This window comes from Zalophus californianus, chromosome 2, assembly GCF_009762305.2.
Source record: "Zalophus californianus isolate mZalCal1 chromosome 2, mZalCal1.pri.v2, whole genome shotgun sequence".
In the NCBI taxonomy this organism is placed as follows: domain Eukaryota; kingdom Metazoa; phylum Chordata; class Mammalia; order Carnivora; family Otariidae; genus Zalophus; species Zalophus californianus.
The window spans coordinates 123,811,538-123,824,735 of record NC_045596.1 but is presented as its reverse complement, the minus strand read 5'-3'; the positions used below and the strand labels follow the sequence as shown (position 1 = coordinate 123,824,735).

At 36.6% G+C, this 13,198-nt stretch overlaps 1 protein-coding gene across 4 annotated transcripts in view; it reads left to right on the top strand.

The window, feature by feature from the left end:
* The window catches only part of NR3C2 (nuclear receptor subfamily 3 group C member 2), a 332,631-nt gene that overhangs the window by 220,341 nt on the left and 99,092 nt on the right, over positions 1-13,198 (top strand). For all 4 annotated transcript variants that reach the window (XM_027599952.2, XM_027599953.2, XM_027599951.2 and 1 more), the window contains exon 4: positions 6,530-6,646. In XM_027599952.2, coding sequence (XP_027455753.2) covers positions 6,530-6,646 — 117 coding nt within the window. The remainder of the gene's footprint in view (positions 1-6,529; positions 6,647-13,198) is intronic.

Here is a 13,198-nt window from a genome sequence, read left to right as displayed (position 1 = left end):
CTGCCTTCGCCTCGGGTCTTGATCCCGGGGTCCTGGGATCGAGCCCCGCATCGGGCTCCCTGCTCAGCGAGAAGCCTGCTTCTCCCTCTCCCACTCCCCCTGCTTGTGTTCCCTCTCTCACTGTGTCTCTTTCTTTCAAATAAATAACTAAAATCTTTAAAATATATATATCTGCATCAGCTTTCTTATATTACATTTTATTGTATAAATGTATATATTTTCCCATCTTTTAACCTTCAACCTGTCTGTGCCTATATATTTAAAATGCACCTTAACACGTACATCAGTCTTGCTTCTTTTCATCTAGTCTACCACCTTTACTTCTAATCAAAGTGTTTAGACCATTTACATTTAATGTAATTATTGCTATACTAGATTTATACCTGTTACTTTGGTGTTTGTTTTCCTTTTGTTCCCTCTGTTATTTGTTCCCTTGTTTTTCCTTCTCTGTATTTTTTGGGTTAAGTACTTTTTAGTATGCCATTTTATATCTCTACGGTGTCTTGAGCTACACTTCTTAGTGTTATTATTCTAGTGGTTGCTCAGGCAGTCTCTCAAACATTAATGTGCATCAGAATCACCTGAAGGGCTATATAAAACACAGATTTCTAGGTCCCACCCTAGAGTTCCTGAATTAGTAAGTCTGGAGTCGGCCCTGTAAATTTAAATTTCTGGTAAGTTCTTATGTGATGTTGATGTTGCTTGTCCAGGGACCATACTTTGAGAACCATTGCTCTCAGGATTACAGGATGTACTCTTAATTTATCATCATCTACCTTGAATTAATTTCAAGTGTACCATTTTAAGTATAATGTAATAAACTTGCAGCAGTAGAATTTCATTTTTATCGCTTTTTTTCTTATGTTCTCAGATATTTCACTCATACATATTTTATAAATCCCATAATACATTTTTATTCTTTTTTTCTTTAAACAATCATTTGACTTTTGAGTAATTTTTAGAAAGAAAGAAAATTTCTTTTACATTTTACCATCTATCATTTCCAGTTTTTGCCTTTCTTCTCAGTACATCCAGATTTCTATCTGGTATCATTGTCCTTCAGCAAAGAGAACTTCCTTTTTCATATCTTATAATGTGATTCTGCTAGCAACAAATTCCCTTAGCTTTAGTTTATCCAAAAATGTCTTTATTTCACCTTCATCTTGAGAAATACTTTCATTGGTTATTCTGGGTTGATGGTCTTTAAAGATATCATATGTTGTCTTCTGGCCTCAATTGCTTTGATATGAAATCAGATATTACTCTTTTGCTTGTCCCTTTTATGTAATGTAATTTTTTTGCCTCTGGCTGCTTATAATTATTTTTATATTTGTTTTTCAGTAACCTGACTATATTGTGCTATAATGCTTTTCTTTGTATTTATCTTTCAAAGAGGGCGTTTGCTAAGCTTTCTAGATTTTCAAGTTGCTGCTTTAATCAAATTTATAAATTTTCACATAGTTTTCTGACCTATTTTCTCTCACCTTCTGGGACTCCACCTGCACACATATTAAATTACTTAATGCTATCCTACAGGCTATTAGTGCCTTGGTCATTTATACTGTAATTTTTTTCTTTGTGCTTTAATTTGGATGATTTCTACTTAGATTTATTTAATTTCAATAACTCATTTTTGTTTAGTGCCCAATATATTGTTAATTCTAACCAATAAATATTTTAGATACTGTATTTTTCAGTTCTTGGATAGCCATTTGGTTTTGTTCATTTAGTTTTTATAGTTTCCAGACCTCTTCTGATAGTCCACAATTCTTAACTCCTATTAATCATATTTTCTTATACAGTCTGACATATCGGTTTTTAAATCCTTATCTGTTAATTCCAACCTCTGGATCTGTTTCTACTGATTATTTTTTGTATTGACTTTGGTTCATATTTTTCTGTTTTTAAATACCTCTGATGATTATTATTGTATTCTAGACTTTCTAGAGAATCCAGATTCTGATGTATTTCTCCAAAGAGTATTGAGTTTTGTTCTAGTAGTCAGTTACATTTCTGACAGATCACCTTGAAATTGTCGAGCCTTTGCATTAAACTTTTTTAAGGTAGGTCTATTTTGGTTGTGCCTTTAACCACAGGGTAAATGCCTCAGTCCTGGAATACCAGGTAGGGACCTTCTAGTATTACAATGGAAAGCCTGAGGTATTTAACGAGTCCTGATTTAGTGGGCAGCAGCTGAAATAATCTGCTCAGCCCTTACAACTTTAAATTGTTTTACCCCTGGACTCTGAAGTTTCATGTTCAGTTTAGGGGTCAGCCAAGAATTTGAGGGGAGTTAATATGTACATTTTATCTACCTCCATCCCCCTATGACACCCTTCTTTCCAGAATATCCTTCTTCAATTTCTAGCTGCTCTGACAGTCCCCAAGTCTGTTCTCTGCCTTCTGAAGCTAATAAGACTGAGGATTTTGCTTGGTTTCTACCCTGCACTGAGTGGAATGTAGGCCCTCAAGGAAAGACTTATTCAAAGGTGAATCTTGTCTAGGGTGATTCTCTTTTCTCAAGAGTCCATTTTCTTCCAGTTTCTGCCTGCTTTTGTTTGCTCCCCAGTGCCTTCACATCTCTCTCTCCTTTTGTGGACAGTTTATAATTGTTATCTGTAGGAGGTTTATCTGATTCAAGCTGTTCTGCCACTACCAGAACTGGAATTCTCCCCGTAATGGACATGTAATTTGAATCAGAAATCTTTGTTTCCTTTATCACCAAGATTCTTTTTAACCACAGGATTATTCCTGTTGCTATATAGTCTGACAAATATATAGCTACTAATTTGCATAGAGGCCATCTTTGAGAACTTTCAAGTAGACTGTTAATGGTGTCCCCTATTTCCATTCTATCTACTTAGTATATCACCTTCAGATTAATGTTTCTAAAACACAGTTCTGAACTCAACATATTGCAAGCAAGAATCTTCACTGATACCCCATCACCTGCTGAATAAAATCTGAGTTCCTTAGCTTATCATCCAAAGCCTCCACTCTCTGGTCCCCAGCATTCTGGTTGTCTGCCCTATGTTGTTAGCATCATAGAAAATCGTTTACCTAAAAATGCCTGGGATGTGACTTACTCAGGATTAGTATTCTTAATACTAGGAGAACACAGTGTTTAAGTAAGACATGATTAAAGTTTTTTAGATGTTCTAGGTGCATTCTCTTGTTTTCATTGTGGGTTTTGTTGTTGTTACTTTGATGTTTTAGTATAGATTGAGGGATGGAACATACGTACTTTTAAGGTACAATTTAAATCTTTAATGTTTGCACAACTGAAAATATAAATGATGGGGAATTGTCTGAAAAATCTTAGGCCATTCCTGCAGCAGTCCTTTACAGTGCTCCCAGCCTATTTTTGGAAGATGAATTGGTGGCAGCGACCACACTGGTCGGTGGAAACCAGGTACACAATTTCAAATATTGCTGCAGGAAGGAAATTATCCTGTAGCTATTATAGTAACATGGATTTTTAAGGTGTGTTCATTTTTTTTGTTTTGTTTTTGTTTTCTTGTTTTTTTATTGAGGTATAGCTGACATACATTATATTAGTTTCAGGTGTACAACATCATGATTCTATTTTTGTCTATGTTGTGAAACAATCACCACAATAAGTCTAATTAACAATTTGTCACCACACTAGATACAGGATTTTTTTTTTCATGGTGTGTTCATTTTTTTTAAATCCTTATGGAAATATCCTAGCTTTTGGAAGTTTGTTTTTGAATACCCCCAAAAAAAAAAAATCTTCTAGTGTGTACGGAAGGCAGTGGTCATTTCTTATGCATTCTCATATGCCTGCAATCGAAGAGACTTAGTCATATTTTACTGCCCATTTGCAGAAGTGGAAAAGAACCTTAGATTACCCCACCCCCTTATGCAAATGTTTGGCAGCTTTGCACACATAGTAGGTTCCCAATGAATACTTGACTGAATTGAAACCAATTAAAATTACGTTTAATTTTCTCTTTGGACTTTAAAGTTTGTTCAACTCAGTGTGAGTTATAGATAAATCTGTGGTTTTGTGTTCAGTTTCACACCATGCAAAAGTTACATAATGCTGGTTGTCAGTGGAAATACTGACTGATAAAGTAGAGTGTTCCTCATTCAAATAATGTTCTTTTGCTTCTTGGTTCCAGAGAGCACTTTCAGCATCTTGTTGGAACACCAGTAAATTATATTGAAAATTGATGTTTAAAAGACTCTGGCCTTAAGGCACACTGATACTGTCAGCCTTCCTGAATTCTTCCAGTTCCATCATTTTGGGAAGCCACTTTACCAGTGCTAGCATGAGTTTTTTTCTTGTGAGCAAATAGCAATAATAATAATTACCTTCTATATCATAGGGTTGTTATAAGGCTTAAATAATATAGGGCTATAATAGGGTCTTAAAATTTTATTTTAAAGGTGGTAACCAGTTAAGATACTGTGCAGCATCATGAAATGTTATATGAATCAGTTACGGTCTTTACCATGGGTATTGATTGCCTTTGTGTAATTATCTATACCTACTTATATTCACTAAGAGCCTCCGATTTTTTAAAAAGTCATTTTATTATTATAATGGTAGGTTTTAATTTCTCTACTTTGATAGATTTCCCTATTCTAGTACTGTTTATTGTTATTATTACTAAGATTTACCATAATGTTACGGAGAATGTGCTTTAGATTAAATTATTTCAATTACATTAAGCAACACACATTATTTTTATTGAGTATTTACTGTAATTTACCTAGTAAGTCTCAACCAAGGAGCATGATAGTCCTAAGCTGAAGGGAGTGCTTTAGAGCTTGTTCACTGCTTTATAGCAATTGATGAAACTCCCTCTCTCCTTTGTCTGCATGTTTTCAATGACCCATGACTCAGTCCTCAGACCTCTTCTCTTTCCAGTCTGTGCTCACTCTCCATATGATCTCATCCAGTCTCATGGCTTAAAATAATGACTACAAGCTACAAGCTGTTACACCTCCAGCCCAGACCTCTCCCTGACTGCAGACCTGTGTATCTAACTGCCAACTTGGCACATCCACTTAGAAACTTCTCAAGCATCTCAAACTTAACATGTCCAAAATTGGGGTGGTTTCCCATAAACCACATGTTCCTACTGTATTCTCCATTTCAATTTATGGCAGTTCCATTTTTCTTAAGGGTTCAGCCAAAGAATCTTAATGCCTCTAACTCCCCTTTCTCTTCTTGTCTATCAGCAAATGCTGGCCATTCTACCTTTAAAATGCATCTAAACTCTGACCACTTCTCACCACTGTCACTGCTGCCATGCTGACCTGACCCACGACCATCTCTCCCCTGGATTGTAGTGACAGCCTCCTACCCCTGGTCTTCCTGCATCTGTCTTTGTCCATTGAGTCAGTTGTCAACATAGCAGCCAGAGTGATCGTGCTAAATGTAAATCACATCCAGTCATTTCTCTACTCAAAGCTTCCCATTGCACTCAAAGTAAAAGTCCAAGTCCTAAATATGATCTTTACTACGGCCCAGTATGATCTGACTCACATCAACTCTTTTTCCTTATCTTTTACTTTCCACTCATTCTTTCTGTTCTTTCGTACTTGTCTGCTCCTTAAACATGCCAGGTATCCTCCCCAACTCTGCCCCTACCTCATTTGCTTTTCCCTCTGCATAGTGTATTTTCTCCCCAAGACGTCCACACAGTGCCCTCATTTCCTTCAGACCTTTATTTAAAGCATCTTTGAGTAAGGCCTTCCGTACTCTTTTTAAAATGTCAACATCCTCCCATATCTCCACCATGTTATATGCCCCTTCCCTAGCACTTACGACGGTCCAACATTTGTATATTTTACCTAATTACCTTTCTATTGACTGTCTCCTTCCAGTTGAATGAAAGTTAATGATAGCAGGGCCTTTTGACTATCTCGTTCATTGCTATAGCCACAGTGCCTGGTACCTGGTGGATATTCTGTAAATCTTTGAAATAAATAAATGAATAATAGAGCTAGGCTACAATTTCACATTTTGCCAGTAGATGCCTCTCTCTAAGCATATTCCCACATCTGAATATTTTAAGTTACAGTTTGGTCTACAGTATGAAATAGTTAAACATTTACAGTTGTATAATTTGTAAGTCTTCCCACTGAAATCACCTGTGTGTAAGTGGTGGACAGGCATAGCAGCTTAAACAACTGCAGGAGAGCCTCTGAGCAATTCACTCTGTTGCTGCTGTGATTTCTAAATGAAAATTGCACCATTGCTTAAGAGGGCTTGGGCAGCTACCAAAAATTTCAGTGTGAGGGAGCATGGCTCTACATATATGAAAGTCAGTTGGAAATAAACGCAGTATTAATCTTATCTCTAATCTAAAATCTCACCTGTGTTAAACTGACTATTCCTGTGCCTATATTATCCATGAATCTTATTTCTCTTCTGTGTTTTTGAAGAATAAATTTCAGGGCAGGAAAGATGAAGTTTCATATTCTGATTATACTTATTAGTACTTTATAGTAGTGTAGAAGTCTTTATTTTGACAGTTGTTTTTTAATTATTCAGGGCAACACAACTATTTATGTGCTGGAAGAAATGATTGTATCATTGATAAGATTCGACGGAAGAATTGTCCTGCCTGTAGACTTCAGAAATGTCTTCAAGCTGGAATGAATTTAGGAGGTAAGTTTTGTGTTTGTTAGTTCAATAAAAATTGTTAATATGTAATATAACACTACTAAGCTCTAATACTCCCAAAATTTAAGATGAAGCTAACATGGAGCAAAGATTTCTAAAAATCTAATAAGCTCATGTTCAGTCATTTTAGTATTTCTTTCTCAGCAGGAGTTTTAAAAAAGTATGTTATGTGACTATGGTCCTAGTGAAGTTTTCAGCCTTGCATTTGCTAAGGTTTCAAGAACTCAGAGCATAACCAAAGAACCAAAACAAAAATGTATGACTTTTTATATAAAACCATAACTCACAGTTTTTATTATAGTGTCTGTTTAGAAATAAGCCGCCCTATATGTGTAACATTAACCAGATAGGAATACATTCCTAACTCTAGGAATAAATGTAATAAAGGAAGACCTATATGAAAAGACTTAAAAATGTCATAGAAGCCCACTAAAAGATGGGGTTGGGGGAGAAGGTGAATTGGGAGGATGGTGGTTAAAAGACTTGAACCAAACACAAAAGTATACAATGTCCATGGATGGGAAGATTCAGCATGCTAAAGGTATCAGTTTCCCCTGAATTAATTTATAAACATAACACATCCTAACAAAATTACCAATTAGTGATTCTAAGTTCCTAAAGAACAGCCAGCAAAATTCTGGAAAAGATAAATAATTAGGTCAACTACCTCTACCAGATAGTAAAACATATGATACAACTACAGTAATTAAAATGATCTGTTTATTTGTTTATTGATTATAAGACCAACAGAAATTCAAGAAATAAAAATAATATGAGAATTTTTTATGTAATAAAGTTGTCGTTCCAAATCAGTGGTAAAAGGATAGATTATTCAACAGAAATTATTGTGACAACTGGGAAGCCATCTGGAAAACAAGAAAATTGAATCCAAACTCATACTATCCACCCAAATAAATTGTAGTCTTGCAAAGTTTTAAACTTGGAAATAAAACCACAGAAGTACTAAAAGAAAACATGGATCTTTTTAATACTCTGCAAGTGGAGAAGACCTTTTTGAGGATAAAACTCAGAAGCTATTAAAGAAAAGAAATGAAGGAATCAACACTATTTGCAAATCAAATATCACTGCAAAAGCAAATAATAAGCTGGGGAAAAGTACCTGCAACTTATAGACAGTGGGTTTATTTCTTGCATAAGAAGCTCCTATAATTCCATAAGAAAAAGAAACCGACTTATTATAAAAATGAGATTGAGGGGCGCCTGGGTGGCTCAGTTGGTTAAGCATCCAGCTCTTGATTTTGGCTCAGGTCATGATCTCAGGGTGGTGAGATCGAGCCCCGCGTCAGGCTCTGTGCTGAGCATGGAGCCTGCTTAAGGTTCTCTCTCTCCCTCTCCCCCTTCCTCCCCTCTTGCTCTCCCCTTCTCTAAAAAAAAAAAAAAAATGAAATTGAACAAAAGAATATGAACAGAACATTTATAGACAAAAGAAATACAATTGGTTCTTGAAATACATGAAAAGATTCTCAATCTAATCATAAGAGAAATACAAATTTAAAATAGGTAATTTTTTTATAAATGGCAAAAGTAAAACATTTTTATGATACATTGATGATACAGAAATAAAGTAAAATTCAGTGGTGATCTCATGCATTTTAGGTGGTAGTATAAGGTGATACAGCCCCTATGGAGAGCGATTTAGCTATTTAAGTAAAATGGTAAAGGACACATACCCTTTGACTTAATGATTCCTAAGTATATTTTTGCACTGTAAGAAATGATACAATCATAAGATAGTCATCATAACATTGTTGACCATCAGAAATACCTTAAATATTCAGGTGTTCAGGATTGGTTAAATAAGTTACAGATACTCTTCAGACAATAGAGGAAGCTCTATATGGATTGATCTCCAAAATATTATTTAGTGAAAAAAATCAGGTTGCAAAATAGGATGTTTTGTCTACTACAAGTGATTTAACTGTTTTAGAAAAAGAATATATATTGTGTAGAACATTTCTGGAATAGTTTATAAGAAACTAGTCATGCTGGTTGTCTCAGTAGAAAGAACTGGGTAGTTGGGAGACAAGGATAGGAAGGAGAATTATTGTCACTGTCTTCTCTTTCGTGCCTTTGAATTTTGTATTGTGTTTGATGCATGTGTTGTGTATACATATTACCTATTTAAAAGAAATAAAGTAATTTGAAAAAGAAATGAGAGTTCATCCTTCTTTGCTTTGATAAATGCAACTGGCCAGCTTGTCAGAACTGGGGAGCAAACATGGCGGCACGCAGAGCAGAGCGACTCTTAGAAAGCAAGAGGAGTATGGGCTGTGGCCAGCTGAGGCTGTTCATGTCAGAGTGTGGCCAGAAGATGTTACATAACAGCTCAGCCAGAGAGACTCATGCTGGTTAAGAGGATGGGCTCTGGAGCCAGACTGCCTGGGTGGGAACCCTTGTCCTGCCACTTCCTGACCTTGTAACCTCAAGCAAGTTACCACCTTTCCGTGCTGTGTTTCCTTAACTTCCACTTGCAGTAGTCAGCATGCTTACCTCATAGGCTGTGATGAGGAGTGACTGAGTCAGTGTGCAGTGAAAAGAAAGTGATCACTCAGTACATGTCAGTGGTTTGGTGGGTGGTGGCAGTGCTCATTGTGATTTCCATAGGGCTTTTGCACATGATCTGAAAGACATTGTTGCCCCATGTTTTGCTGATGGCGAACCTCAGCCCAGACTGGCTAAGTGACTTGCCCAAAGATGCCACAGCCAGTGAAATGATGAACCGAGGTCTTGTAGCTCTAGACTCTTGGTCTGGTGTTTCCCATATACAACACTGTTCTCTTGTTCTGTTATCTGAATCAGTGCAAATGTGGCACAAAGATCACCTCCTTAAGCATGTGAGTGAGAATCCAGAGAAATTATTTAAAATCTAGATGGCACAAGGGTACAGCAAATTTTAGATCAATTTTGTAAAATCCAAAATCTGAATTTAAATATACATACACACTACTGAGGTATCTTTTAAAGTGTCCACATGTACATTTTATATAACTTTATAAATGTTATAAAACTTGAATACATAAATACTACAATAAATGTTATATAATTATACTCTATAAAATATAAGTACTATTGGTTATAAAATAACAAAATAACCATATTTATAATTCCTACCTCATAGGGTTTTGTTAAGGATTAGCCAAGCCCATACATAACCTTTAAAATAGGGTTTCTCAACATCTGCACTGTTGACATTTTGGGTAATTTGTATATCAGCATCCCTGGTCCCTACCTACTAAATGCCAACAGCAATCCCTCTCCCCAGGTTGTGACAACTAAAAATGTTTCCAGACTTTGCTAAATATACCCTGGGTGGCATCAAGACCCACTGGTTTAGCTATAATAGTAAATAATTGTAAGCACTATTCAGTGAGATATTTTCTGCTAGGATATAAATTCCATCCAGTGAAAAATTTTTGCCTGTTTTGTTCATTGCTTTTTTTTTCCCCAGTGACTGGAACAGTGCCTGTCACAAAGTAGGTGTTCAGTAGCTATTTGTTGAATGAATGACTAACTGGCATTTTTGAGGGCTTCTGTGTTCTAAGCATTTGCTAGGCCTTTATATGTATCATCCTTTTTAAACCTCACATTACAATATGCAATACATACTATTAAATCTGTCCATTTTGGAAATGAGTTCACAGAGGCACAGAGAGGTTAAAGAAGTGGCCTAAGACCACAGAGCCAGAGAACTCAAATCTCGTCCCTGGCACCAAAGCCTGTGTCAAGCATCACTCTGAAGTATGACATAGGTCCGCTATTTGTAGATTGGCATTTTTAAAATAGCCCAGATTGTCTAGTAATGGCAGCCGCGGCAGCCTGCTTTTTCACTTGTGTCTATAATGACCTGTAAGTGAGGTTTGGCACAGGACCTGATACAGAATTCACATAGTTTGTCGTTGGTTTCTGTGTATGCAGCATAAGTTCTGTGGGTTTTGGTAAAACATTTTACTAGAGAGAAAGCATACTGTGAATCTTGAGGTCATTGAAAGTACTGAGTCAAAAACAGGGCAGAGTGGAAATTAATATTTATGAAAATACTGTTTTCTTTAGGCTCAAGTTATAATTTAACCACTTCTGGTTCATAGATTAAATCCTTAACTTTTACTAATTATCCAGTTGCAGTGACCTGCATTGTAATTTTTTCTTTGCTTCTGTAATTTATTTTGAAGCCTCGCTTTTAGTTTCAATGTGGGCAATAAGAAATGCAAACAATTTTATTATATTCAAGAAAGATAACATGAATTTTAACCTTTTAACGTGAAGCAATTTTATAAATTAACAATGTGAGTTAAATTAAAGCCTCTATCTATACATGTCCCAGTCTCACCCATGTTCTTAACAGAGCAGGACTGTCCAGTTTCTTTTGATCCACTCCTCTTCCCTGCTGCCTCTCTTGGGGGATAAGGCAGCTGCCAACCCAATGTAATATTTGGAAGGCATTTTCTGTTGGTGAGTGATCATGACTCTGGGAACAAAATTAGCCTTCCCATTCTAAAGGCTTCAGGAATCCAAAATACTTTAGAATAATTTTTTTCCTATTTTATCAGCTGGTTAGCCTGTAATTCTAACCATTGTCCCCATGCTAGCCTCTACCTTAGAAAGTGGGAGGAAGGAAGAAGAGCAAGTAGATTTTTAGTTCTCAAAAATTAAAGCCACAAAATGTGCCCCTTCCCTTTTCTCTAGATCCACTCCCTCCTTCCTACCACAAGTACTATTCCTTTTCTTTTAAAATCCTGCTGAGCTTTAGGCTGCATGCAAAGGAAAATATAGCAGAAGATGTGAGAATGTCAACAGAGAAATTGAAAGGAAAATAACAGCTTTCCTGGCCCCAAGCTGGGCCTGCCACTCTTGCTATAGCCCCTATCAGTAGATCTAAAAAAGTCGTGGTTCCATATGCATGAGAATTTACTGCTTTGCATAGCTTTCTCCAAAGGAATTAATCACTTTTACATGCCAGTGTTCTAAAGAGGGTGATCCGAAAGAGGATGATCTATACATGTCTTTTAGAGCTTCTCCTAAAATAGATAAAACATAGCATTAAAGCCAAGTGGCCCTCAGACCAAGAATGAGTGTGGGGTGCGGGGGTGGGGGGGGTCATTTCCCGTTGACTGCACTCTGGCCTGGCCATAGAATATAGAGGGGATCTTTGAGATTTTTCTATTCCAGTCCTCCTGTTTACAGATGAGGAACTCGGAATCCAAGATCGTATCTTTAGAGACTTAAAAAATGCAACGTAAGGATTCTAATTCCGTTGTCTTTCCTCTTTTCCAAAGCACACCCCCCTCCTTCATTTTTCATTAACTAGGCTAAGTCCACTTTCACATTCCTTTAATGAAGACTCTAAAGTATTAAAGTCTTGCTTCCTTTAGCTTTAGAAATGTAGACTTTACAAACCACCGGATATTCGTAACTTGGGTTCCAGTTTACTTCCAGCGCATATCTGCAGCTTTCCTGAATGCCAGCGATCCTTTTCACTCAGATCAGCAGTAGCCTTCCTTTAAAGGGTGGCCCTGTCAAGCAGGTCTACCTTTGCCTCTTAGAATGGACCACTTCCCATGCAAAGAGAGAAGGATGTCTGGCCCAGGAAGCAGGAGCAACAGTAGACCTCATGGTTGCTTTCTGGAGACAGACAAGGCAGCTTGGTGAAAAAGGAATGAAACAGAATGCTAATGCTAGCAGCATTCAGAGAAACAGATAACTCTTGTATAGGACTGATGAGAATGGAACCAAAGAGAGGAAAATCTGTAAATTAAAATTCATCCACATAATGCAATAATTAATCAGCCAATAAAATTATGGTGATGAAAATTCATAGCAACACAGAAACTTTCTTAAAAAAAGCAATAATGAAAAATTAATATGTAAAATTATTTAGGTTACTTATTCTATAATTACAGCTATGTAGGAAAAGACTTGCAGGAGTCAAGAGACGTGGGGGAAATGATAGAGTACCAAAAATGGCTGGGTCCATGAGGTATGGGTATAGGCAAAGTTTTTCTTTTCCCTTTTCTAGTTTTTTTAATAATATGAGCATGTTTATAATAAAACTTAAAATAGAGTTCACAGTTTTGAACTGAAAAGAAGGGAAACATGAAAATAATGCTGCTGTTGAGCAGAAGAGGTAGAGAATTAGACATACACATAACCAAAGGAGTTGTCCCTGGACAGGAAGGAGGAAAAAGCAGGAAGGGAGGTTAGAGACCTCAGTAAATCAATCTCCTCCCGTGAAATGCTTTAAAAACCAAAATGGAGAAGTGGGTGAAAAACAAAAGACCCAGAGATGGGAGAATGACAGAATCATAACTGATGCACCAAGCCCAAGGAGAGGAATCTTTTTACTTGAGGAAAATTGGCTTTACCTGCCAGCGACTTGCTGCAACTAGTTGGCTTGGTCACCTGCAAAACTCACACGCACTGTGGGTCTGGTGAGAGAAATTACAGGATCAACGCCAGTGAAGAGTAGGTTTAATATCAGAAATCCAATAAGAAAAACAATTTTTATATCTTTAAGGGTCT